Raw genomic sequence first — 25,882 nt, 5'->3', positions numbered from 1 at the left:
TGCTTGAGACTTTCCCACTGCTGGCTGCACTGCAGACTGAGGCTCTTCCAATCTAATCCTACTTCCTTCCTTCTCTTCTTTTACAGACAGCAGACTTGCATCATATTGGAGGTTCTTTCTGCTGATTCTTTCTCCCCTCCCTTTTATTCTTTATAAATGTCCCCCTCCATGAATCTCTTGCAATGTAATTTTGACTTGAGAGACTGGCTCTTGGAGGACCAAGATTGACCAGAGGTGCTCTTCTCACCATGGCAGCATATTGCGGGGGCAGTTAATCTTGGTCCTATAGACTCTGTATGGGAGAGATTCAGGGAGGGATTTTGAGAACTATAGGAAGTGTTCAAGCTGGCAGGATAAATATATCTGAAATGTGCTCCATCATCCTCAAGGAGATCCCCATCTAGAAAGACTTTAGAGCTTAGTAAGACACTATAGAGGCTCTGTCCAAAACAAGGACAGTGAGTGGGGTAGGTGGACCTCATAGTCCATACATAGGATGCCACTGGAATGAAGCCACCAGTTGGAGCCCTTATTTCTCCATGTTTAGGAAAGAGCCTTGGCTGCCTACTGACTTCTTTTATGAGGTGGAAAACAAGGGAGAAGCCGGAGGGTTTCTCCCACGGTCTTCTGCTGCTCTGAGCGGCAAAAGCTAAGCTTCTTATTTACAGTAGGCCACAGCAACTTAGCCTGCTGTTGTGTGCCAGGAAAAGGAACCATGATAGCTTCTGGGTACAGTCACAGTTTGGAGAGTCTTGTTGCAAAGTGTGACTTCCAAAGTAGTCCAGTACAATAAACTAATGGAAAAAGGGCCAGAGGTGGTTATAGACTTGTTGGGAGTCTTGTCAGTTTACAAGAGGCAGTGAGAAGCTAGAACTTGGGCTTATAATTAACCTTTTCTTTCTCACAGAACAGTTGAGAGGGGAGGTGAGGATCTACTTGGTCCCAAAGCAGTTGCCACCAAAATCAAAGCCTTCAGTAGTGCTTTGAGAGGGTGTAGAGAGGAGTTTCACCCTCCTCCTTGGTCAAAAGCAGATGGGCGATGGGTGAGCAGTGGGGAGCTGGAGATGACAATGTTGTTTTTAGGTGGGACCCTTCAACAACTCACATAAGCTAGAGGAAGTGATTTCCTTTCTCCAGGAGCCATCTATAGCAAGCCTGGAGATGAGAGCGTTAGCATGTGGATGGCATGGGAAAGTGACTTCCCAATTCTGAGAAGCGGGATGTCTGGGGGTTTGTGTTAATTTGTGTTTTCCCCTAAACAGGAGCTGAGACAAGAATTTGGGGACAGAGTTTATTTGGGTGGCTATTCCAGGAAGTAAAAGTGAAGGAGCAGGAAGAGTTAGCTATGAAGGAAGAAACTCCAAGAAAAGCTGGTTAATGCCCTGGATAACAGGGCAGGGCAGGGACTAAGGCGAGCTGAGACAGTGGCCTCGGGTGCAGAAGGTAAGGAAGCACTCACTCTCAGTTTCATGAAAACCTAGCACTACACTAGAGCCTAGGCATGCTGGGGATTCTCTGAGGAATTTGGCTCAGAACTGTCTCTCCAAGGAGATTAGGATATTTATCTTCCAACTCTTGTCCTCCATTGGTAGAGGGTTGGCCTCAAGAGTGTCAACATCCCCCTGTACTTGCTCCACCACAGGAAGAACAGCTTCTGGGCTGCTGTTCCTGAAAAATAGCAGTGGAGAAAAGCCCAATGGCTTTGGAGAAAGCCCCGAGGCAGAAGAGCTGCAGAATTGTATCCCAAGTCAGATGAGGCAAGGGATGTGGCACGGAGCCCCAATGGTATGTGCTACAGGGTTGACATGGTAGAATTTGAGCATAGCCTCCCACAGTGGTCTCTAGAGGAGCTGCCATCTATTTTGATGACCCAAGTGCTGGGCATGTCCAGGGAGGACCCTGCAATGTGGTGAGATGCTCCTTTGTGTGTGAGCACAGTGTCACCCACCCAACACCCCTCTACTCAATGAGGCAGGGACAGCAGCATTGCCACTTGGGAGGGGCACAGTGTGGCAGGATGGGCTCTCTAATTTCCCCCCCTTTTATCTTTCTGCTTCTTTCTTCTGGGCAGGAGTGGAAGGCATCTCTTAGCATGAGAATGTTTAAAAGTTATGCCAATGGCAATAAATGGTTGGCCTGTAGGTGCTCCTTTCTAAAGAATACGGGGTAGGGGTCAATGGGACTTAGTGACTTAACATAAAAGGGGAGGGCAAAATGGGGCCTTGGCTGGCCAACTCTTTATGAACTGAAAGGCAACCCTAAGTGGGCAGCAAAGAAGCACCAGCATCATCCTCTGCTTCAGAGCAGTTTAGGGTCAGCTAGAAGCAAGCTTGGTTGTGGGTGGAGTGGGCATGACTTTTCAGTCACTGTGGGTTGGGGCCAGAATGATGGGAGTTATAGCACTGGACTGAGGTGGAGGTTTTAAGGCTGAATGCATTTCTAGGCAGTAAATTTAATATTTCAAAGAGTTTGGGGGAAGCAATCATACTAATCCAGAGAGAAGGCAAGATCCTGAGTTAGAGAAGTAAAAATAACAGATGGTGAGAGGTAGAGATTTGACATAGAGACCCCAGGACTTAGCTGATGGAGTATGTGGAAAGGCAGCAAGCATAGCTAGCTCTGAGTGTCCAAACTGGGTGGATTGGAAGGTGAGTGGTAACCTGAAAAGGGCAGGGGGCACTGGAGACTTGTATGAGAAAAGAGGTGTGAGTTGGAGTGATCTGAGAACATTCAAATGGACATGACCAGGAGGTGCTGGAGCCAGGGGAGGAGGGGTGACTTTGAATTCTAGGGAGCACTCACATTTTTAGTCTTTAGAGACAGTGCCTCACTCTGACAACCCAGGCTGGAGTGCAGTGGCACAATCATAGCTCTACTTCATTAGGAGGAAACTCTGGGAGTTAAGCACTCCCTTTGCACATTCCATATCTGCTGTATCCTCAAACTCCTGGGCTCTAGTGATCCTCTCACGTTAGCCTCCCAAAGTGTTGGAACTATAGGTGCAAGCCACCACACCCAGCTAATTAAAAAAAATTTTGTAGAGATGGGCATCTTGCTAAATTGCCCAGGCTGTTCTTGAGCTCCTGGTGATCTTCCTGCCTTGGCCTACCTGGAGTGCTAGGGTTATAAGCATGAACCACTGTGCCTGGCCGGCACTGATACTTAAAGATGGCCAGAGGATGAGGTGTTCAGAGAGGGAGAGGGAAAGAAAGTGAAAGAAAGAGAATGTTTTCAGAGAAGGGAGTGTTGTAGGAAGGATTCAAGCCCTCTTGCCTCTTAAGGGCCCGGTGTTTTGGAGGCTCTGCCATTCTACTTCATTAGGAGGAAGCTCTGGGAGTTAAGCACTCCCCTGCACATTCCTTATCTGCTGCAGAATTTCATAATGGTCCCACCATAACAACCCCTCCCAAAGCTGTTTTTCTCTTTCAAACCTTCCAAAGCATTTTCATCCCCTTCGAACTTCTTTGGTGGGTTTGGTAGGCCAGTAATCTTTCCTCCAATTGTGTAGATGAGAAAATTTGCTCAAGGAACTTGTGACATGCGCAGCAGAAGGCCTGGAATCAAATTGGGACCATCTGCCCTCTCATCCAGAGCTCTGTCTGGAGCGCCATACCACTTAGCAGATGAGTTTGAATGCTTCTGTGTGGATCATTTCCAGACATCTTCGGCCTCCAGGTGTTTCTGAGGCTCCTTGTTCTAGCTTCAAGAACATAATTATTCAACAAGTACACACACACACACACACACATACACACACACACATATTTATATTGCTTTATAATGCAATTAAATCTGTAAGCTGGAAGTAGGAATAGCTACATTTCTAACAATCAATTAACTCAATTCTGGTAAGGAAAAAAAAATGAGTCTTCTTCATGTACCCCCCTTTAGAATTTATCTTAGTGCAGTGTGCATATGGACCAGGTTTTGTTGTTGGTTCTGTTGTCAGAACTGGTATTTAAAGGGTTAGCAGTAGACAGGAATTTCCTTGGTGTATATTTGATGCCCCCAGAAAATCCTGCCTTTTTCTACCTGAATTCAGGTGAGTGATGATTTATCTGGGTCTCCTCAGGAGGACACATTTCAAACATATTTCCATTTCAAGGAATGTTTGAATGACTTTCTGGAGCCAGAGTTCACTGCCAATGTTTGGGGCCTAGGGAGCATTTATCCAGACAAAAAGTATTTGACCATCTCCCCTTAGATGAAGGTGGGAGCAGGAAGCCTAGTCCATGTCCTTGGCATCCTATCTGAGCAGGCTTAGTGGCTTTTAGTTAGTTTGGTTGAGAGACTCAGAAGTCCTTAGATCAGGTCAGCACTGGACACAACCTCCTACCTAATCTCTCTGCACCTAAGCTCAGCTTTCATGTAATTTGTAACTGTGGCCAGAGGGGTCTTTACAAAACATGAATACAGCCTGTAACTTGTAATACTCATGGGGAATTTTTGCCTACCAGCTTCCTTCCTCCTTTTGGTAACAGTGCTTTCACGTTTTTGTTGGGGGTGAGGAAGGGTTTGGAGACAGGAGGTGATTGCACGTGGTCTTGTTGGAGCTATCAGTCTAAATGCCCCTCTCTTTCTTCACTGGAGCTGGGCCAATCAGATGCTCTCTTCCTGAAATTTGAATCCTAACTGGGAGACTCACAAGGGAAAAAACTGGAACTGCTTGGTCTTGGCCTCCTGAAGAGACTTTCTATTAGTGTCTGCTGCTCAGAAACCTACCTAGCCTGGGGTGCCATCCTCCCTGGTTCTTCAGCATTTTCTTTCATTCTTTGAGCTTCCCATAGCCTTCTAGTAGATTATTTCTATGCTTATAGCTGAATAATTCTGATGCAGAAATTGATACCTAGAGATGAGTGTTACTGTTAACAGATTCTAAAATGTGTCATTGGCCAAACTGAGGTTTGAGTATAGAGCACTGAAACTTTCCTATCCCCAGATCCAAATTTGGAAATCTCTATTATGCCATTAGCTGTAGCCTGTTGTATCTGAAGACTCAGGCCACCTGCCTCTTGCAGTAGGAGTTTTAGGGCCTTGATGGAAAAATTCTAGGATTTGGAAGGTGTGGGCTACTTTCTGTAAGGCTTAGCAAAGTCATACGAATGAAGATAAACTTACTTTGCCTAAGTTGGCCCATATTAAAGCAGAAGGGGAAGCTTTCTCTCTTTATGGTAAGAACCCTAGATCTTATAGGCTTATGCATTGAAGAGTAGAAAAAGCAAATTTCTGTCCCAGGCTAATAATGGTAGAGAGAAGGCAATGGGGCTGGAAACAGTGGTGTGCCAGAGCCGGCTCATATTGGCTCAGGTCGACTGTGTACATCTCTTCCCAATTCTATCTTCAGGGTGGTCACATTAGTAGTTTCACATGGGCCATGGTGGAAGTGTTTACACTAGACAAGGCAGAAAATGCTACATATCAGGGTTTTTTTTTTTTTTTCTCCTGGAGAGCTGACTTTTTTAAACACTTACCCGCACACCACTGGTTGGGTACATTGAGATGGGGTAAGAATAGGAGCTGGGAGAAGCCTGACACCTCCTCCCCTCTCTTGCACTCTCTGTAGGGCAAAAAAGATATTACCCCAATTTAAAGAGCTGTCCAGTGGGATACAGACTGGGGTAAGGGGGAAGTAAACTGTGCCTCCAAACCCAAGCCTATGTTTTTTCAGCAGTATCTTTATACAGTGGCTGGCTAAAGCCAGGATGAAGGCTACTCATCTGAGAACTGGAGGGAGGGAAGGCAAAAGGTCTATTGTTAAAAGACAGTAACATACAGGTCTAAGTCTCGATGGAAGGGGCGTAACCCACTAGATCTGACAAGTTGGTAAAATATAACAGAAAAAATCTCTTATATTTTGAGACTGGGGTTTTGAGGGAGTTGCATTGCCAGAGAAACTTCAGTCCAGATAAGAAATGGCCTGTGATTGCTCAAACCTGAAGGGAATTTCTAGGGCCCAGTGGTACCAACAGAAAGTGCTGCCTATTCCCAAGAGGGAATCTCTTCCCAGTGCTCTTGTCTCATGAGGAAGTAGGACAGTGGATGAGGAATTCTTCCGGCGATCAAGACCAAGAAAACTCTCCACTGTCAGGTCAAGGAGTACATGCTTCAGGGTACATTGTGGATTGGCACTTCGGGACGTGGTTTCTCCTTTTCTGAACAGCGTTTTTTAAATGGAAGCTAACATGTTTATCCTATACTATCAATTGCATGGTTAGCATTTGGGTACTGGGCCATGAAGAGCTACCTCTAAACTGATCAGGAAGAAAGCATTTCACTCATTTGACAAATATCTTTGAATTTACTTTGATACTGTTCTGGTGGCTAGGAATATATCAATGAGTAAAGAAGAGTCCTTGCCCTCACAGAGCTTACATTCTAGTGGAGAAGACAGGCCATAGCCAAGTTCATGTATGAGATCCCAGAGGGTGTTAAGTGCTGTGGTTGTGGCTAATGATTAGATAGGCTGGTTGGAGAAGAACTGAAGAAAGCACAGGGCTGAGCGCTATGGTTATAATGGCTGAGGGAAAGCAAGTTCCATGGACTTGACATTGAGGCAAGAGCATGCCTTGTGCGTTTAAGAAACAGCAAGGAGGACAGCGTGGCTGAAGCACAGGGAGTGAGTGGAGGGGAGATGAGGTCAGGGAGGAGTGAGGGCCCGATGATGTGAAACGGTTGTAACGATATCTACTCAGAGCACTCTGGGGCCATGGGTGGATTTTGAGCTCTGGCTGTGGTTTGAGAATTGATTGTTGAGGGTAAGAGTAGAAATTGAAATAAAACTTGTGAAAAATGATGGCTACTTGGATAAAGTTGAAAGTTAATGTGGTAAGAAATGGTCAAATCCTGGATGCATTTTGAAAGCAGAGTTGACAGGAGTTGCTGATATCTATTATTGAAACATGCTTGACTTGAAGCTGAATGCAATAATTGGACAAGGCTCTGGAGTGTATGGTTTTATGTGAGAAAGTTACATCATGTTAGGAAGTTATTCTTGTTATTGCATGTCTGGAAAGAAGGAAGTTTGCTAACACTGGGCAGCCATGAGGTGGAATGCGGTGAGCAGCTATTATTCATCATCTGTTCCTTCTTGTTATGGCCACAGGGCTCCTCTATATGGGAACTACTCTCCACCCAGTTTCTGATTCTGATTGAGCACATGATCCAGGAATGGCCAGTGGGCTGCATGTTCCAGACACAATGTTTGCTTAGGAAAAGGGATGTAATATAATGAGGGCCAATACCATGCCCTCCTGGATTTTTGCTGGAATCATTAGGTAGAAGTTAAGCTTCCCCTCTGCGATCACAGATATGAGCAATTTGCAGGTGATCTTGGCTACCCCATGGAAAGAGTCTGCCTGATAATGGAGCCAACATATAAGAGACCAGAGTCAAGAGGGAGAGATGATATCTTGATGGCATTGTGTGAGCTCCTGAATCCAGCTAAGCCCAGATCCAGCTGCATCTCAGGGTTTCCGGTTTAGTAGATGAAAATGTCTTCTTTTCTTTCTCCTTTTTGCTGGGAACTAATCTAGGTGGGATTTCTATCACTTGCAACAGGGGATAATATCTGGTCAGTATATGCAGGTATAATGAGATATTTCTATACTGACTCGGAAATAGCGGCTGCCTCAAGTCTTCCAAGGGCTCCCTACTGTGCCAGCTATCCTGGTCCCTACTTTGGGACCTCTCTCTGGACCTCCCCACAATCCAACAATGAAAGGGTTAATACCTGACGCAGCAGGGGGCCTGCTTCAGCAATATGGTCAGTTCCTGCTAATTGGTTGGCACCAGGCAGATTGTGAAAAGTTTTAATATCACTCAAAGTACCATCCAAAATAATTCAGAGGGATATAAAACTTTGTGCCCGTTGTGAGCATATCCTACTCACTCCCACACTCCCTGATATGCTTGTTTTACAATAGCTTGGTTTCCTTTCCTCAAACTCTTCATCCACATGCACATCTTCTGTGTCCTTTGCAGTTTTTATTACTTTTTCCTAGAATTTTATTTTTTATTACCCACTATTGAACTCCTACGCCACCTTTTACAACTCAGCTCTGATAATCCAAGTCCAAGATATAAAATGTCACCACTGAGAGTAGCAAATAGTAACTACTTATGTGAAGAGGGAGGAGAATCAAAGCTGAACCATTTAAAATTTCTTTTTTTTTCCTTAAAATCATGAGATAGCGTATCAAAGCTGAACCATTTAAAATCTCTTTTTTTTCTTAAAATCATGAGATAGAGCACACACACAGAAAATGCATGAAACAAATATGTTTAGCTTAATGCATAGACATAAAGACGATACTTGTTAAGAGAACTACGTAGGTGAGTAATTTTTTTTTTTTTTTTTTTGAGACAGAGTCTGTCTCTGTCACCAGGCGGGAGTGCAGTGGCGCAATCTTGGCTCACTGCAACCTCTGCCTTCCAGGTTTAAGCGATTCTCCTGCTTCAGCCTTCTGAGTAGCTGGGACTACAAGCATGCGCCACCATGCCCAGCTAATTTTTGTATCTTTTAGTAAAGACAGGGTTTCACCATGTTGGCCAGGATGGTCTCAATTTTCTGACCTCGTGATCCACCTGCCTCGGCTTCCCAAAGTGCTGGGATTACAGGTGTGAGCCACTGCGTCCGTCCTACATGAGTAATTAGAACATTGCCAATCTCAGTCACAAGCGCTATCTTCCGTCTACCAGTAACCTTGATTTTTGTGGTCACCAGCCCTTGCTTTTCTTTATACATTCCTAAACAATACAGTTTAATCTTGCCTGTTTTTGAAACTCATATAATCGTAGAGTAGATATAGTTTGTGTCTGGCTTCTTTCATTTAATAAGGTTCATTTTTAGACTTGTTTGAGGCTGTATCTCATCCATTTTCATTACTGCCTAAAATTACATTAAAAAATACCACAATTTATTAAATTATCCTACTATTGAAGGACATTGGGTTGTTTCTAATTTGGGTCCATCATGAACAATATTGATAAGAAATCGTCTTGTAAATGTCTCCTGGAATATGCGTGCATGGATTTCTCTAGGTTTCATACCCAAGAATGGAATACCTGAGTCATGAGTTTATGTATCTTCAACTCTTCTAGGTAAATTTAAGCGGTTTCCCTAAACACAGTCATGCTCTGCATGATAACATTTCTGTCAATAACAGACCACATAGAAGACGGTGTGCCATAAGATTATAAGGAGCTGAAAAATTCCTGTTGCCTAGTGATGTCATAGCCAACAAAAAGTGGTAGCACAAGTCATTACTCTCATGTCTGTGGTGATGCTGGTGTAAAGAAACTTACGGGGCTGCCAGTCATATAAAAGTAGAACATGTACAATTATGTATAGTACATAATAATTGATGATGAAAATAAGTGACTGTTACTGGTTTATATATTTACAATATCATATTTTTGTTATTAAAGTGTACTCCTTCTAATTATTTTTTTTAAGTTAATTGTAAAAGAGCCTCAAGCAGGTCTTCCAGGAGGTATTCCAGAAGAGGGCATTGTTATAGGAGATTACAGCTCCATGAGTACTACTGCCCCTAAGACCTTCCAGTGGGATGAGATGTGGAGAAAGAAGACGGTGATATTGATGATCCTGACTCTGTGTAGGCCTAGGATAATATGTATGTTTGTATTTTAGTTTTTAACAAAAAAGTTAAAAAAATTAATAGGAAAAAGCTTGTAGAATAAGGATATAAAGAAAATACTTTTGTATAGCCTGTACAATGTTCTTGTGTTTTAAGCTAAGTATTATTATTGAGTAAAAAAGTTAAAAGAAATTAAAAAGTCTATAAAGTAAAAAAGTTACAGTAAACTAAGGTTATCACCGAAGAAATAAAAATACTTTAAAAAAATTTAGTGTAGCCTAACTGTACAGTGTTTATAAAGTCTACAGGAAGCGTACAGTAATGTCCTAGGCCTTCACATTCACTCACCACTCATTCGCTGATTCACCAGAGCAACTTCCAGCCTCACAAGCTTCATTCAATGTAAGTGCCTTACAAAGGCATACCATTTTTATCTTTTACACCATATTTTTACTGTATCTTTTCTTTTTTTTCTTTTTTCTTTTTTTTTTTTTGAGACGGAGTCACACTGTCTCCCAGGCTGGAGTGCAGTGGTGCGATTTTGGCTTACCGCAACCTGCAACTACCGGGTTTAAGTAATTCTCCTGCCTCAGCCTCCCGAGTAGCTGGGACTACAGGTGCCTGCCACCACACCCGGCTAATTTTTTGTATTTTTAGTAGAGACGGGGTTTCCCCATATTAGCCAGGATGGTCTCAATCTCCTGACCTCGTGATCCACCCTCCTTGGCCTCCCAAAGTGCTGGGATTTTAGGTGTGAGCCACCCACCCGGCCTACTGTACCTTTTCTATATTTAGATACACAAATGTGTTACAATTGCCTATAGTATTCAGTACAGTAACATGTTGTACAGGTTTGTAGCCTAGGAGCAACAGGCTATAGGTGATGCAGCCCAGATGTGTAGTAGGTTATATCATCTAGGTCTGTGTAAATGCACCCTATGATGTTTGCACAGTGACAAAATCGCCCAAAGACACATTTCTCAGAATATATCTCCGTTGTTAAGCTACACATGACTGAAGTTGTACCAATTTACACTGTCTTTAATGGGAATTCCTGTTTTCTCCATCTTTGCCATCACTTGATATTTCTTAGACTCTAACATTTTTGCAGATCGAATAGATGTGTGGTGGTATTTCACTGTGATTTTAGTTTGCATTTCCCTAATTACTAATTAGGTTGTGCATACTTTTATATGCTTATTGGTTATTCAGATTTTCTTTTTTGTGGAGTGCCTCTTCCAGTCTCTTGCCATTTTTTTTCTATTGTGTTATCTATTTTGCATTGATTTGTAGAAGTTAACAAAAATATCCTCTGAATATTATTTTGTTGAATATAAGTGTTTTAAATATTTTCTTCCATTCTATACTTTGCCTTTTCATTCCTAATATATGTTTTAATAAACTGATGTTCTAGATATTAATGTAGTCAAATTTATCAGTCTTTTCTTTATTCTATGGTCATGTAGATATTTTCCTCTATTATCTTCTAACAGCTTTATAGATTTGCCTTTCACATTTAGGTATACTTGAAATTGATTTTTGAGTACAGTTTTAGGTAGGGGTCTAATTTTTTTTTCTTTTTCTTCTGTAAACACAATAATCCTAGCACCACTTATAGGAAGACTATCTTTTCCTCACTCTGTGTTGTCCCATCTTTACCGTATATGAAGGGTCCATATATAAGCTTGGGTGTGCTTCCTTTTGTAATTGATTCTCAGCTAAATTGTATTATCGTCTGAAAACATACGTATATTTTAATCCCTTGAACATTGTTTGAATTTTATTCTATGGCCAGGCATACAGACTATTTTTGTAAATGTGCCCTATGTACTTGTATTTGTACCCTTTTGGTAACCTTAGGTTTTGTGTGACTTTCTGTAAACAGAATTTATTTGAATTTTTTAAAATCTTGACTGACACTCTTTTTCCCAGAGTCCATTTAAATTTAATGTAATTTATGAATATATTTGTTTTTGAATATACTACTTTACTCTGTCTTTTCTATTTGTTTCTTTTATTCTGTATGTCTCTTTATCCTGTTTTTTATTTATTATTATTAAACTTTAAGTTTTAGGATACATGTGCACAACGTGCAGGTTTGTTACATATGTATACATGTGCCATGTTGGTGTGCTGCACCCATTAACTTGTCATTTACATTAAGTATATCTCCTAATGCTATCCCTCCCCCTCCCCCCACCCCACAACAGGCCCCGGTGTGTGATGTTCCCCTTCCTGTGTCCATGTGTTCTCATTGTTTAATTCCCACCTATGAGTGAGAACATGCAGTGTTTGGTTTTTTTTGTCCTTGCGATAGTTTGCTGAGAATGATGGTTTCCAGCTTCATCCATGTCCCTACAAAGGACATGAACTCATCATTTTTTATGGCTGCATAGTATTCCATGGTGTATATGTGCCACGTTTTCTTAATCCAGTCTATCATTGTTGGACATTTGGGTTGGTTCCAAGTCTTTGCTATTGTGAATAGTGCCGCAATAAACATACATGTGCATGTGTCTTTATAGCAGTATGATTTATAATCCTTTGGGTATATACCCAGTAATGGGATGGCTGGGTCAAATGGTATTTCTAGTTCTAGATCGCTGAGGAATTGCCACACTGACTTCCACAATGGTTGAACTAGTTTACAGTCCCACCAACAGTGTAAAAGTATTCCTGTTTCTCCACATCCTCTCCAGCACCTGTTGTTTCCTGACTTTTTAATGATTGCCATTCTAATTGGTGTGAGATGGTATCTAATTGTGGTTTTGATTTGCATTTCTCTGATGGCCAGTGATGATGAGCATTTTTTCATGTGTTTTTTGGCTGCATAAATGTCTGCTTTTGAGAAGTATCTGTTCATATCCGTTGCCCACTTTTTGATGGGGTTGTTTTTTTCTTGTAAATTTGTTTGAGTTCATTGTAGATTCTGGATATTAGCCCTTTGTCAGATGAGCAGGTTGCGAAAATTTTCTCCCATCCTGTAGGTTGCCTGTTCACTCTGATGGTGGTTTCTTTTGCTGTGCAGAAGCTCTTTAGTTTAATTAGATCCCATTTGTCAATTTTGGCTTTTGTTGCCATTGCTTTTGGTGTTTTAGACATGAAGTCCTTGCCCATGCCTATGTCCTGAATGGTATTGCCTAGGTTTTCTTCTAGGGTTTTTATGGTTTTAGGTCTAACATGTAAGTCTTTAATCCATCTTGAATTAATTTTTGTATAAGGTGTAAGGAAGGGATCCAGTTTCAGCTTTCTACATATGGTTAGCCAGTTTTCCCAGCACCATTTATTAAATAGGGAATCCTTTCCCCATTTCTTGTTTTTGTCTGGTTTGTCAAAGATCAGATGGTTGTAGATATGCAGCATTATTTCTGAGGGCTCTGTTCTGTTCCATTGGTCTATATCTCTGTTTTGGTACCAGTACCATGCTGTTTTGGTTACTGTAGCCTTGTAATATAGTTTGAAGTCAGGTAGCGTGATGCCTCCAGCTTTGTTATACACCAATAACAGACAGAGAGCCAAATCATGAGTGAACTCCCATTCACAATTGCTTCAAAGAGAATAAAATACCTAGGAATGCAACTTACAAGGGATGTGAAGGACCTCTTCAAGGAGAACTACAAACCACTGCTCAATGAAGTAAAAGAGGACACAAACAAATGGAAGAACACTCCATGCTCATGGGTAGGAAGAATCAATATCTTGAAAATGGCCATACTGCCCAAGGTAATTTATAGATTCAATGCCATCCCCATCAAGCTACCAATGACTTTCTTCTCAGAATTGGAAAAAACTACTTTAAAGTTCATATGGAACCAAAAAGAGCACGCATTGCCAAGTCAATCCTAATCCCGTTTTTTTTTAACCTTACTTTTTTGATTGGCTAATAGTTTCTTAGCATAGTTCCCCCTTGTCCTACTTTGGAAATGATATACTCTATTTCTGATTTGTTACTGGCAACCCCAATAATTAAGTCATTCGTTCTTAAGTTACACAGTCTAATGATAATAAAAACCTTTACTTTTTTTTTTACTTTTTAGCATTAGGAGAAATACCTAATGTAGCTGATGGGTTGATGGGTGCAGCAAACCAACATGGCACATGTATACCTATGTAACAAACATGTACATTGTGCACATGTACCCTAGAACTTAGAGTATAATTTTAAAAAAAGAAAAAAAAGGAATTGTCTTTTTAATGTATTTGTGAACCTTCAGCCTGTGTTCAGCTCCAGACTGAAGATCTGTCTTATTTTGCATCCCTAGCCCTTAGGAAAGTGACTTCACTTTTGTCTTAAGCAAATGCTCCAGCACACCAGGGCTCCGCCTATACCTACTATTCTGTGTTAAGTGGATGTTCTGAATATTATTTGCCATCTGTGTCTATGTGTTATGCAGTTTAATGGTATAAAAAGTTAGGGCGGTGTTTATGGTGGAGGCATATTTTTGAGAACTTGCAGGTTCCAGATATTTGTACAGTCAGTATCATTATCCTGTCTCTTATCTCCCTTCAGTGCTAAGGTATCCTCACATTCTGGGCCAGAGAGATTCTAGTTTTATCTCTTATGAGTGGGGTTGAGAAGGTAGCTCTGGCTCTCAGGTTGGCTCCCATGGAAATCTAGTTTCTACTTTGTAATTGTACCACCAGGTGAACTTGGAAACTGGCTCTAGCAAAATTTTCAAAAGATAATCTTGCATTTGGTTATATTTCCAAAAACTCCGTGTCATGAAAGATGTATATATTGCATCCCTTTTCCAATGTTTCCCATTACAATTTAGGAAATGCATTTGTGTAGAAAAAATGAGAAATGGATTAGTTTCCCTGGGATGCTGTAACAAATTACCAGAAACTAGGTAGATCACAATAATAGAAATTTATTCTCTTACACTTCTGAGGCTAGGTGTCTAAAATCAAGGTATTGGCAGGGCCATGTTCCCTCTGAAGCCTGCAGGTGAGAACCGTTGCCTTCCATGCCTCCTCCTAGCTTCAGCAATCCTTGCCATTCCTTGGCCTGCAGATGTATCTCTCCGATTTCTTCCTGTGTCTTTGTACAGCTGTCTTTTCTCTGTTTGTGTTTTTTTCTGCATCTTCCCATGGTATTCTCCTCTCTGCGTGTCTCTGTTCAAATTCCCCTCATATTTTAACAACACCAGTCATTGGATTAGGGCTCACCTTCATCTGAATTTGTTTACATCTGCAAAGACCCTAATGTCAAATAAGGTCACAATCACAGGTACTATTGGTTAGAACTTCAACATACCCTTTTAGGGAACATTATTCAACCCAAAGCATAATTCAACATAAAGTTGAATTATGTTTCTATGTTTAGGGAGCATAATTCAACTCAAAGTAAAAATACTTTTGAGAATGGTGTCATCTACTTTAACAGAACCAGTCTGATGGTTTGGCACACTTAATTCTTTCACATATCATTGTAAAAATAAACCTGTGCCCCAACTCTCTGTCCACTTAGCTGTCTTATAAACACGTGGGCTAGTATCTCAGATGGCTTTTTCATCATCCACATGGGATTTAGACGTTGAAGAAGCTGCATAGGCGGTATCTGTGCTCCCGGGTTCAGTGGTACGAGAGAGGAAGGGTTATTTGGTTGAACTCATCTTTTAGAATAAATCAGGCATTCAGAGAATAGCTGATTTGAGACGGCTTGGGCCCTCTGCTATCCCATCATCATCTTATTAACCTGCATCTGTGGATGCTGCCAACTCCCAGTAAGCATCTTGAAAGCCTTTTGACTTCTGATGGGCTAATAGTGACAGAAAAGGGAAAGCAAGGGCTCAGCAAATCTGTATCTTTGAGGCATGTGAGATGTATCAGCCACTGTGCTTTGTAATTATACAAATGGAAAATCTTATGAAATGATCAAATATATAGACCATGAATTGGCTATATATTTGAATCTTTGTGATTGTGGCTGGGAATGGGTCAAGAGTTAATGGAAGATCATGATTGTCATTACAATCCCTATGTCCTATGTTGTCATAGGGAGTCTTTGCTTTCCTTCATCTCAAAATCTGCAACATGCCTTTGGCCTAAATAAACTCCTCTGACAATTCTTACTCCATTCGGTTCATACAACTAATCTTTTGGGGGCTTAACTCCTATTTTATCTCTTGTTCTTCGAGCAGTGCCCATCATATAGTAGGTAATTAATAACATTTGCAGGATGAATGAAAGAAACTACTGGCCATACATTTTATCTACCAGATCATCATTCTCATGATTATACCTTTTCTTCTGATTATACTAACTATGGAGTTCTGGACGCCAGGTAATGTAAAAACTCTCCTCCTTAATGTCTGATTATGAGATGTGAACAAACACTGGAATGTATTCTAAAGCTACCTCTTTAGCTACACAACAGAAAGGTCCAGCCATTTCAGCCTCAGAAGAGTGTTTTTCCCATATAAATGGGGCAGGCACCATTGAGTTCTACAACACGAGATGCGAAGGCTATAGAAAGCATTCATTTTCTTCTCTTCCCACCAATTTTACAAGTGAGGAAATTGAAGTTAAGAGGGGAAAGACTTTAGCCCTGGTCAGTCAGACAACTGGTGGAAAAGTTAGGATTCCAACTGGCATTTCCAGATCTCAGGACAGTGCTCTTTCCTGCTCCACCCAGCCTCAATCTCAAACTGAAAAATATCAGGATCCCAGAAAGTGAGGGGTAAGTGACTCATGATACATGTCAGCATCACAGAAATAAGAGAAAAATAAAATGATGCTTTATGATACAAGACTGGTGTGGACATACCTTTAAAAATATTAATTTTAATGGATATCTCAAAGGCTTTTCATGACATAGGCCACAGGTGTTACCCTGGATCAGAGCAGTTGTCCAACAGCTCTCACATGCAGTCATGCAAAATCCTAAATAACATTGCCAGTCTCTATATGGTGCTTCACAGAGGACTACCTTGGACCTTCAGTAATGTTCTTGTTCTATATCTTTGGAAGTTCTGGTGCTGAGAAGTTTGTCTCAGTGAATATAATCTGATTACAATAAAAATAAAAGGACAAGGGATATTTTCTGGAGAGTAAGAGAACCCATGATCTGATATTGAAATTCAGAAGGGAAATCACAGTGGAAGTGCTCTTAGCTTCTGACTCCTTTTTGTGTATGATGGCTTTTTTAAAGGTGGTTACCAGCTGCATTCCCTGCCCAGTTCTGACATTGTGACCAGTGGCATGCATTGGTGAGGCTGTAGCTGGGTGTGATCTGCAATGGGAAAGAGTTAACACAGAGCAGAAGGACACATCATAACTGAACATATCCAGGCTGGAGTGTTCTCACTAGGGCCCAGGGGCAATCACCTCTGTACTGGTGGCTTCATCTTCATTTTGTATTGAGCTTGATGTCCTCATGTTGACTCTATCACTAAGGCCTCTAGTGACACTCTCATAGGATGGTGGGAATGATGTGGCAGATGCAGTTTCAGATTTGTCTGGGAGTACACAATTTTCATTTGCTGTGAATGGAACAAAACTTTCATCTGGGAGTGATGCAGCCTCCTCCTCAGCTCTGGGCACACATGGGGTGTTAGAGAGTGCCATGGAGCGGTGCAGCACATAGCTCCGATAGGCCTTTTGAATGACAGTGGCTGAAATGTCTTCTTGCTTCCATCGGAGAGTGGTTGCTATTGGTTCATAGGATGATTTTGAAAGATTAGTTGCCATAAACTTCTCCTCCATATTTGCCTTCAGAGAATCCAACTCCCCGGATTCTCCTAGGACATTCTTGGTGAAAGCAAAAAGGATGTCCAAGCAGTGGATCTTATCTCCAGGAACCAAAGGCAGGTCCATCTGGATCAGTATATTTCGATTGGGTTTTGGGATTCTCAGGGGACCAGAGAGAGTGTCTGCAAAGTCCGAGAGAGCAGAAAAGGTAATAAACTGAGTGGCCTCTGGGTCAAACTTCTCCCAGGTCTCATAGAACATGTCAAAGTCATCCTCACTCAGGGGCTCGGTGCTCTCCTCCGTGGCCACATTGAAGTTCTCCAGAATCACTGCAATGTACATGTTGACCACGATGAGGAAGGAGATGATGATGTAGGTGGTGAAGAAGATGATGCCTACGGCTGGGCTCCCACAGTCCCCTCTGGTGCCATTGCTGTTGGGCAGATTGGGGTCACAGTAGGGGGGCCCTGTGTTGAGGATGGGGCTGAGGAGGCCATCCCAGCCGGCCGACGTGGTGATCTGGAAGAGGCACAGCATGCTGTTGGCGAAGGTCTGGAAGTTGAACATGTCGTCGATGCCAGCCTCCCACCTCACATGGGGAAAGCTGGACATACCGAAGATGGAGTAGATGAACATGACAAGGAAGAGCAGCAGCCCGATGTTGAAGAGGGCAGGCAGGGACATCATGAGGGCAAAGAGCAGTGTGCGGATCCCCTTGGCCGCTCGGATCAGTCTGAGGATGCGGCCAATTCGGGCCAGGCGGATGACTCTGAAGAGCGTCGGGGAGAAGTAACTTTGAAGTGACTTAAGAATTGCAGAAAAAATCAGGCCTTTAAAAGAAGGAAGAAATTATCTAATTAGTATCTCCAGCCATGCGACCTGACAAAGTTGGCTGTGATGGCACTCTGCTTTGCTTGGTATAGACTGTCACTTGGGCATCCACATTTGAGGACTCTGGGCCCTCAGAGCCTGGCATGGTAGGTAGCACAAAGTAGGGGCTCAGTAAATGCCCATTGCATAAGTCCTCTCTTCCTCATCAGTCTTACCCTTCCTACCATGCTATCTTTGCCTCCACCCAGAATATCCTCTTGGTCAACCTCCACAGTCAAAAACTTATCTTCTGCAGCCAAGTTCAGCTGGAAGTGACTACAGTTTATTCCACAGGCTCACAGTCTTTGGCCTGTTTTTGCCTATGACACAGACCCTGCTCCTCCCTGATACTGCAGCCTTTGGGTCATGCCCTTTCCTCCACCCTGGTCCTGTGCTCTGTGAAGGCCAGGACCCCTTATGATTCCTCTCCCTACCTCCTACTGTGAAGATTGACTCTGTTTCTGGCACCCGGGCCTGTGGCTAATTGTACGGAGCCTGGTGTTAATTACAAGGAGGCCTGAGGATTCGGGCAACTGGCTGACAGCTAAAGCATAAGGGCTTTAAATGACCAGCTGTCTGCACAATGCCTTAATTTGTTTTTTTTTTTTTTGGTTCCAGCTGTTTTTGAACTTTATGTTAGAGCCTGGAGATAGGTTTTTTTGGGGGAGTCAGTTACTGCCCCCAACTCCAACTATGAACAAAGTTGGAAATATAAAGAATGTATATGTCCCTCTATATGATGTCTAACTTGAAGATATTTGAATTTTGGTCTTGGGGACCTGGGGAGCCCTATTTGTACCAAAGGCCTCCACCAAAGATGAGGCAAGGGCTTCAGGTAAGAGAGGGTTCAACATCTCACAGGAAAAATGGTGAGGGATGTAGCAGCAAGCTCTCGCTCCTTGCCGGGTTCCCTGGGCCCTCTCCCCTACTTGCCCTTTGTCGTTATGCACATGGGTCACAATATTGTGTCAGAAAGAGGAAGAAAGTAGAAGGGGACTTGGGAGATAATTATAATTTTGGATTATAAAATCTTTGTGGAAGACCTTATGTAAAATTCCAGTTTAACTAGGACATGTTCCCATCGTGTAGGGTACATTATTTGTCTACATACTCTGGTAAAATTTTCTGTCAGACAACTGGTCTACAGTACATTTTAATTTGCTCCAGGATCTTATTTTAAGGGAGAATGGGTCCTCGTACTTGTAATAATTAGATACTCAGTCACCTCTTGCTGGTGGGAAGGAAGAAAGGGAAGTAAGGAGAGAGGGCAGAAAGACTGATATGTGGGTTTTTCTGCTTATTTTCCAGCTCTATAAGGGATTCCTGCCCCAGCGGATGGTGATACCCTGTAAGTCACAGGAACTGGTAGTTAAGATATCCCCATCATAGAACTTGGCTATGTTTTATTTCTATATTACTGATACACAAACAAGCTCCCTTCTTTAATATAAAATCAAAATAGCCTTTGGAATCTTTCATTTTGGAAGACAAACAAAACAAAACAAAAATGAAAACAACCAACCAACCAACCAACAAAAACTCCTATTATGCTAAGTAAGATAAGCCAGACACAGAAGGACAAAAACGACATGATTGCATTTATATAAGGAATCTAAAATAGTCATACTCATGGGAGCAGAGAATAGAATGGTGGTTTCCAGGAGCTGGGAGGAGGGGAAATTGGGGAGGTACTTGTCAAAGTGTACAAACTTTCAGTTATGTGACATGAATAAATCCTAGAGCTCTACTTATAGCATAGTGCCTATAGTTAGCAATATCGTGTTGTCTACTTAAAAATTCACTGAGAGAATAAATCTTAAGCGTTCCTAGCATTCAATAAATAAATAAATAGACAGGAGGAAGTATTTGGAGGTTATGGACATGTTTCTGGCATTGATGGTGGTGATGGTTTCATGGGTGTATACTTATCTCCAAACTCATAAAGTTGTGTACATTAAACACATATAGCTTTTTACATGTGGATCATACCTCAATAAAGTGTTAAAAAACAGAGCAGCAATATCAAAATAAAACAAGAACAAAAACAAACTGAAATCCACGGAAATACATGCAACCCAAGGCTGTGTTTCAGCACCAAGGTGGGGAGGTTGATGAAATGCTGCTAAGTTGTATTTAGATACTCTCAGCTCTTGGTAGTAAATCAATGGGAAATTAAATCTACAGCTACGCCCTGACATGAAAAGTAAGCAGGTCAGGATATAACCAATCAAGATACATTTATAATGCCAGGTGAAGCTGGTGAGCTGTGATTTGGCCTTTATAGGGTCAAACTTCAGCTAACCCATAAGCCCAGGGACAGTCTCTTGGCTGTTGGTGACAGGCAGCAAGTTCATTAGAAGATTGGAGGCTGTTCTAAATTCAGCTTCAACCCTTGGAAACTGTGACCCTGCATAATATTCTTGATCTCTGAGTCTCAATTTTAAATTATAAAATGAGGATAATAACACCTGCTTAACAGGGCTGCTGTGAACATTCATGGAACCCAGCTCAGTGCTCAGAACTTAGGAAGTATTCAATCATGGCAGCTCCATTTCCCCATGTTAGCCTCTAACTCTAGTAATTTTCTCTGAACACCATTGGGCCCAAAATACTGGGCCTGTCATTCAACAACACCGAGACTGGGCCTTAACAGTATTAATTTCTTGGCATTGATATCTTGACTTTTCTATCACTCATGTTCCCTAATAGAACAGTTGTGTAGAGATTTAATTCCAGACCCTAGACTTGAGAATCTCCTTTGAACAATCTCCTCCCAGTCTTTCCTCACTTTGATGGTAATCCATCTCCTTTTCCAGAACATATTTTAAGACTCACCTCACATTACACCACCTGCCCCCTGCTTTCAAGACCATAAAAGTAAGGTCTGCTGGAGACTCCATCGTCTTACAGCCTGAGGTTCTCAGGAGGAGTGATTATTCCCTGTCAGCCCCCGAGGTTCTAGCCATGGGCTGTGCACACAGTAGGTGCCTGAAAACACTTCGTGTGAGCATGGAGAAGGCCAATAGAACCTCTTCACTTCACTGAGAGAGCAGCCCAAGGCATTTAAAGCTTGCTACTCTTGGAAAGCTGCAAATACAGGGTTCTTCTAACAGAAACACTTATTTCAAAAAGTTGGTTGGTTATTTCCTTGGTTTTAGAAGAGCATCCCAAAGACCCCCAAGCAGAGGTGGGGCTTCCCCACCACGTGGCTGCCCACTTACTCGCAATGGAGAGAACCACGACAATGAAGTCAAACACATTCCAGCCATTGGTGAAGTAGTACTGCCTCAAAGCGAACATCTTCATGACACATTCGCCTGTGAAGACGGCCACAAAGAACTGGTTGATTTTGCCCAGAATTTTTGTCTTTTCTTCACTCTGGTCATCAGTCTCCACCATCATGGTGATCATGTTGAGGCAGATGAGGACCATGATGGTGATGTCAAAAGCTTGTCTGGTCACGATGTCAAAGACAAAACCCTGGAACTTGTTCTGAGAAAACAAGAGACAGTGGCATCATGGCCTTTGGGCCAACACAAACCAGGCATCTGTGTTATCCATAGATGAGTTTTGTCTCCATCACACTCCACATCCGAACAGAAGCCAAATACTATCCTTACCTCTTCCAAAATTTCACTTTTAGTTGACTCTACCTCATTGCCCCAGTTCAAGTCTTTAATACCTCTCCTGGCCCTTTGATGTCACCAAGCCCTTTCTTTCTCCTGGTCTGTGCCCTTGCTTCTATTTGCAATGCCCTCCCATCTCCTCTCTTGGCTGTCTAAATTCCAACAGTCTTGAGTAATCCATCTCTTTTAAGCTCCACTTACTGCATGGAGCATCCCTTAGTCACGCGACACCATACTGCCCTGTCGCTTTGGGGATCCCACTTTTCAGTCAGCCTCGAGTTCTAGCACTTTGTATATGCGTCTCTTCTTCTCTACTAGACAATCAGCTGTTTGAGGACAAGGGCTATACCTTCCTTAACTTTGTTTCCCTGCAGTGCCCTGCACATTGCAAGAGTTCAAGAGCTGCTTGAAATATTAATTTGAGCTACTTTGCTGAGAGTAAAGTCAAGTGCAAAGGGGAAACTTATTCTTGGAAATGTTCTCTCTGTTCCTGGTGCTGTGCAAATGCCTAGGCAAATGCAGGTATGGGGCGTAGGGTCAAGTCTTGGTTGTTTGCATCTTGGAAGGAGGCAGAGTGGCCTGGATAACCAAGAGATCATTTATATCTGGTTATTTTTATGGTGTCTTTAAAAAGCTCCTAGTGTGATCCTCTCTTCTTTTAGTGCTGTGAACATCTTACTGCTCTGTGAGTCCATGATCCCAACCCCATTCCCCACACTTTGACCTTCTCCCAAACCTTCTCCTGACCTCTATGGAGCTCACCCGCCTTGATCTGCACATATCTCCCCCTATTCAAAGGCTGCCATTCTCCCCTACCCCATGTACATCAGGGGTCAGGCCTGGGGTTCTCCTTGTTCACCACTGACCCTTCCACACCATTGCTCTTCCTGTGTCTTGTAAAACCCCTTCTTGCTTTGAAGCTTTGCCACCTAGCTTTGTCACTTCTTCATTACTGCCACTTGCCAAACTCTTGGTCCCTGTGCCTCATTAATGATGGGTGAGGCTCTTGGCCACATTTGCCCACTCTTGGCTATTATCCTAGGCAACATTAATGTCCATGTGCATTACTCTTTGTATCTTGGTTTATTGCACAAATCTCTAATGACCTGGTTTCTCCTAACTTAAAGCAGAATCTTTCAGAAACTTACATCTCCCTCCAGCTACTGTCTTAGATCTCTTCACACTTTCAAAGCAAAATTTCTTGAAAGAGTTGTGTACAATCAGTGTCCCTCATTCACTCCTCAGCCCACATCAACAGAGCTTTTGCCTCTATCCTGACAGAGATGGTTCTCACTAAGATCATGAATGACTTCCCATAATATTAGATCCAAGGACACTTGTCTGATATTGCCTAGTACCCCTTCTATCTTGAAATGTTGCTTTCTTGGTCTCCACCATGCCTTACATTTCTGCTTCTTTTCTTGCCATTTGTGATGCTCTTTTATAGTCTCCTTTACCCAATTTTTAGACATCAGAGCTCTTCGAGGCTCAGTCTTGAGCATCCTTTGATCTTCACCCCATTTTTTCTCCCTTGACAATTTCTCCAGCCAGGAATTAATATATATGTGCAACTTTTGGCCAACTGTTTGCCTCTGTCACTGGACTGTAAACTGTAAGAGTAGGAACTTTGTCTATCTTGCTCACTACTCTAACCCTGGTGTCTGCATAGTGCCTGGCTGCAATAGATGCTTTGCAAATTGATAAATGAATGGAAGACAGAATGTGACTTTAAATGAAAATTTAAAGTCACCCTTTATTTGACTAAATTCAATTCTGTACCAAGGGTACCTACTGAATGTATGGGATGTGCAGGCCTCTGCATGAGTGGCTATGAGGGAGGAAGAGAAGAACCTGTCTGATCCCTGCCAGGGAGCCCACGGGAGCTGCACAGCAAGCAGAGGGGGAAGTGCTGTGATGAGGCTGATCCTTGCCTTCTGCTTCATGGTGGGGATGGGTTGCTGCCCTGTTGGGTTAGAGCAAAGAATCAGACCCAAGTGGCCTTCGCTCAGGGCAGAACTGCTGGCTCACATCTTTCCTGGGGTGGGAGGGGGATTGCTGGGCCACTAATCCCTTCCATTTCATCACTGAAAATGGTGAAAGAATACAGGCCCATTCATGGTCACATGACTTCTAATTAAACAGAGCAGGCAACAGCATCACTAAGTGGCTGGGTGTGAAGTTTGCCCTGGATATTCTGACTTTAGGGAATGGAGTAGCTTGCTAGCTGCTCTTAGATTAGCTCACGGTCAGGGATCATACCTTTGCGACCCTTGGTGCTCTCAGAGACGATGAAGTGGGTGATCGATGATGTGATATTCTCTAGAGCCTATTATATTTCTATAAAGTGGAGTATTGAGAGCTGCTTTTATTGATTTCTGTAGCAGGGAATGTTAAAGAATAAAATTTCCCAGACTTGTGGAATCCTTAGCCTTTCCTATGGAAGAAACAAGATTTAGAGCCTGAGCATCATCAGAGGTGAGAGGAGGTGTGTGAGGCTCCTATGTGGTCCCAGGTAAGCTCTGTCATGAATGACACCCATGCACTGATGGGGCAGAAATCTTGTGTCAGTGCTTGCTGGTATGACCATTTTGACCTTTGGGGCTCCTAAGGGGAGAAGGTGGACATTCCAGGGCCAATAATCTGGTCAAAAGCAAGCTGGGCCTGGGAAGAAGGGTCTTAGTTGGGAGTGGGAATTTCCTTTTTCTTTGGATTTCTTTCTTGGTTCTAGACTTTGAAGAGGGAAGATGATCAGGGTTGTGCCACTGGGCATGTGGGTGTCAAAGATGTTGCCTGCCATATGGATGCTGGTCAGGAACTAGGATGATCCAAGACCTATGGGTCCTGGAGAGCAGCCATCTGCAGGTGCTGCTTGGACTCTGCTTTGTGCTGATTTCTCTGTTGGCATACCTGTGACTTCAAAGTTTTGTTTAAATGTTCTAGCCTTGCCTCAGCTATGCGAAATTAGGGAACAAAGGAAAGAGTGTTTACCTTGCTTGGGCCAGAATATTAAGGGGAGAGCCACGTTCCTCCACTAAGGCTAGCATAAGGTTGAGAGTCAATTACTAATCCACTCCTCTTCCATTCAAAGGATGGAGAATCTCAGGAACAGAATTGGTTATGAGGTTTCACTTCCCCTCCATATGTGGAGGTCTCCCCCAGTGCCATCCTCGGAGGATCTTGGTTGTAGCTTAATTAGGAGAAATGGTGATTTTGTTGCAGGTCTTCCTGCCTGAACATCAACTCCGTCTCCCACTCCTATTTACTGCCTGGAATTTCAACATTAGGGTCATGCCTTTATAGGTAGATGCCCTCTCCAGGGTCCCTTTTTGAAATATGATTTATCTTGTCCTAAGAATGTTGTCTTCCCTGAGGGGAGGAAGCTTTCTTTGGCATCATATGCGGTTGGGTGATGAGAGGGAAGAAGCTGGGATGTCAAAGAGAGATTGAGTAGTATGTGGGGGAAGGTGCCGAAAACTTTCATGATTTTGCCAAGGGTTGTCCCTAGCATACAACTCCTTGGCATTTGGTTCAAATGTGGATTCAACCTTACTCCAGCCACAAGTAAAGGCCAGTGTGGACTCAGCTGCTTGCTTCTCAGTAAGTCTTAGGGTCCTCCTCTCATTACCCATGACTTGAATGTGGTTGAGACTCAGCCTTTCACCTAATTTTAATTTTGAGCCTGCTCCTCTCCATTGAACTTGTTGATGGAGGGATACTCAATGAGCCTAAGCACTTTTGCTCAGGCTCACTCAAATCCAGTTATCTTGATCGTATGGGTGACTTAGGAGGAAAGCTCTGCCCCTACAGAGGTCTGAACCTCCTATCACTCCACACTGTAATACTTCTTATCAGAATCTAGACTAGTAATAAATTCATGACCACTATTTCAAAATAATGTGTCAAAAGTCATCACTTTTTTTCTCTTGTAAATGTTTTTCACTTAGTTCTGACAAAGTTTGAAGTAAATTATGCAAATCCTATACCTTGATTTAAAAAAATCTAATACCTTGGCTAACAGAATGCATGTCTCCGTAATTCATTTAGGGAAAGGCTTGTTCCTTTGTTAAATGTCCTTTGGACTTTTCCCTTGTGTGGGGA

General features: G+C 42.5%; 1 protein-coding gene across 3 annotated transcripts in view; it reads right to left on the bottom strand.

The window, feature by feature from the left end:
• Positions 1-16,904: 16,904 nt before the first annotated feature.
• SCN10A (sodium voltage-gated channel alpha subunit 10) overlaps positions 16,905-25,882 on the bottom strand; it is a 95,971-nt gene continuing 86,993 nt past the window's right edge. For all 3 annotated transcript variants that reach the window (XM_054481487.1, XM_054481489.1, XM_054481490.1), the window contains 2 exons: positions 21,380-21,650; positions 16,905-18,118 (listed from right to left, as the gene is read on the bottom strand). In XM_054481487.1, the coding sequence (XP_054337462.1) occupies positions 16,905-18,118; positions 21,380-21,650 (1,485 nt within the window). The remainder of the gene's footprint in view (positions 18,119-21,379; positions 21,651-25,882) is intronic.

Source organism: Pongo pygmaeus, chromosome 2 (genome assembly GCF_028885625.2).
Source record: "Pongo pygmaeus isolate AG05252 chromosome 2, NHGRI_mPonPyg2-v2.0_pri, whole genome shotgun sequence".
NCBI lineage: Eukaryota > Metazoa > Chordata > Mammalia > Primates > Hominidae > Pongo > Pongo pygmaeus.
This window is presented reverse-complemented; position numbering and strand designations above follow the sequence as displayed.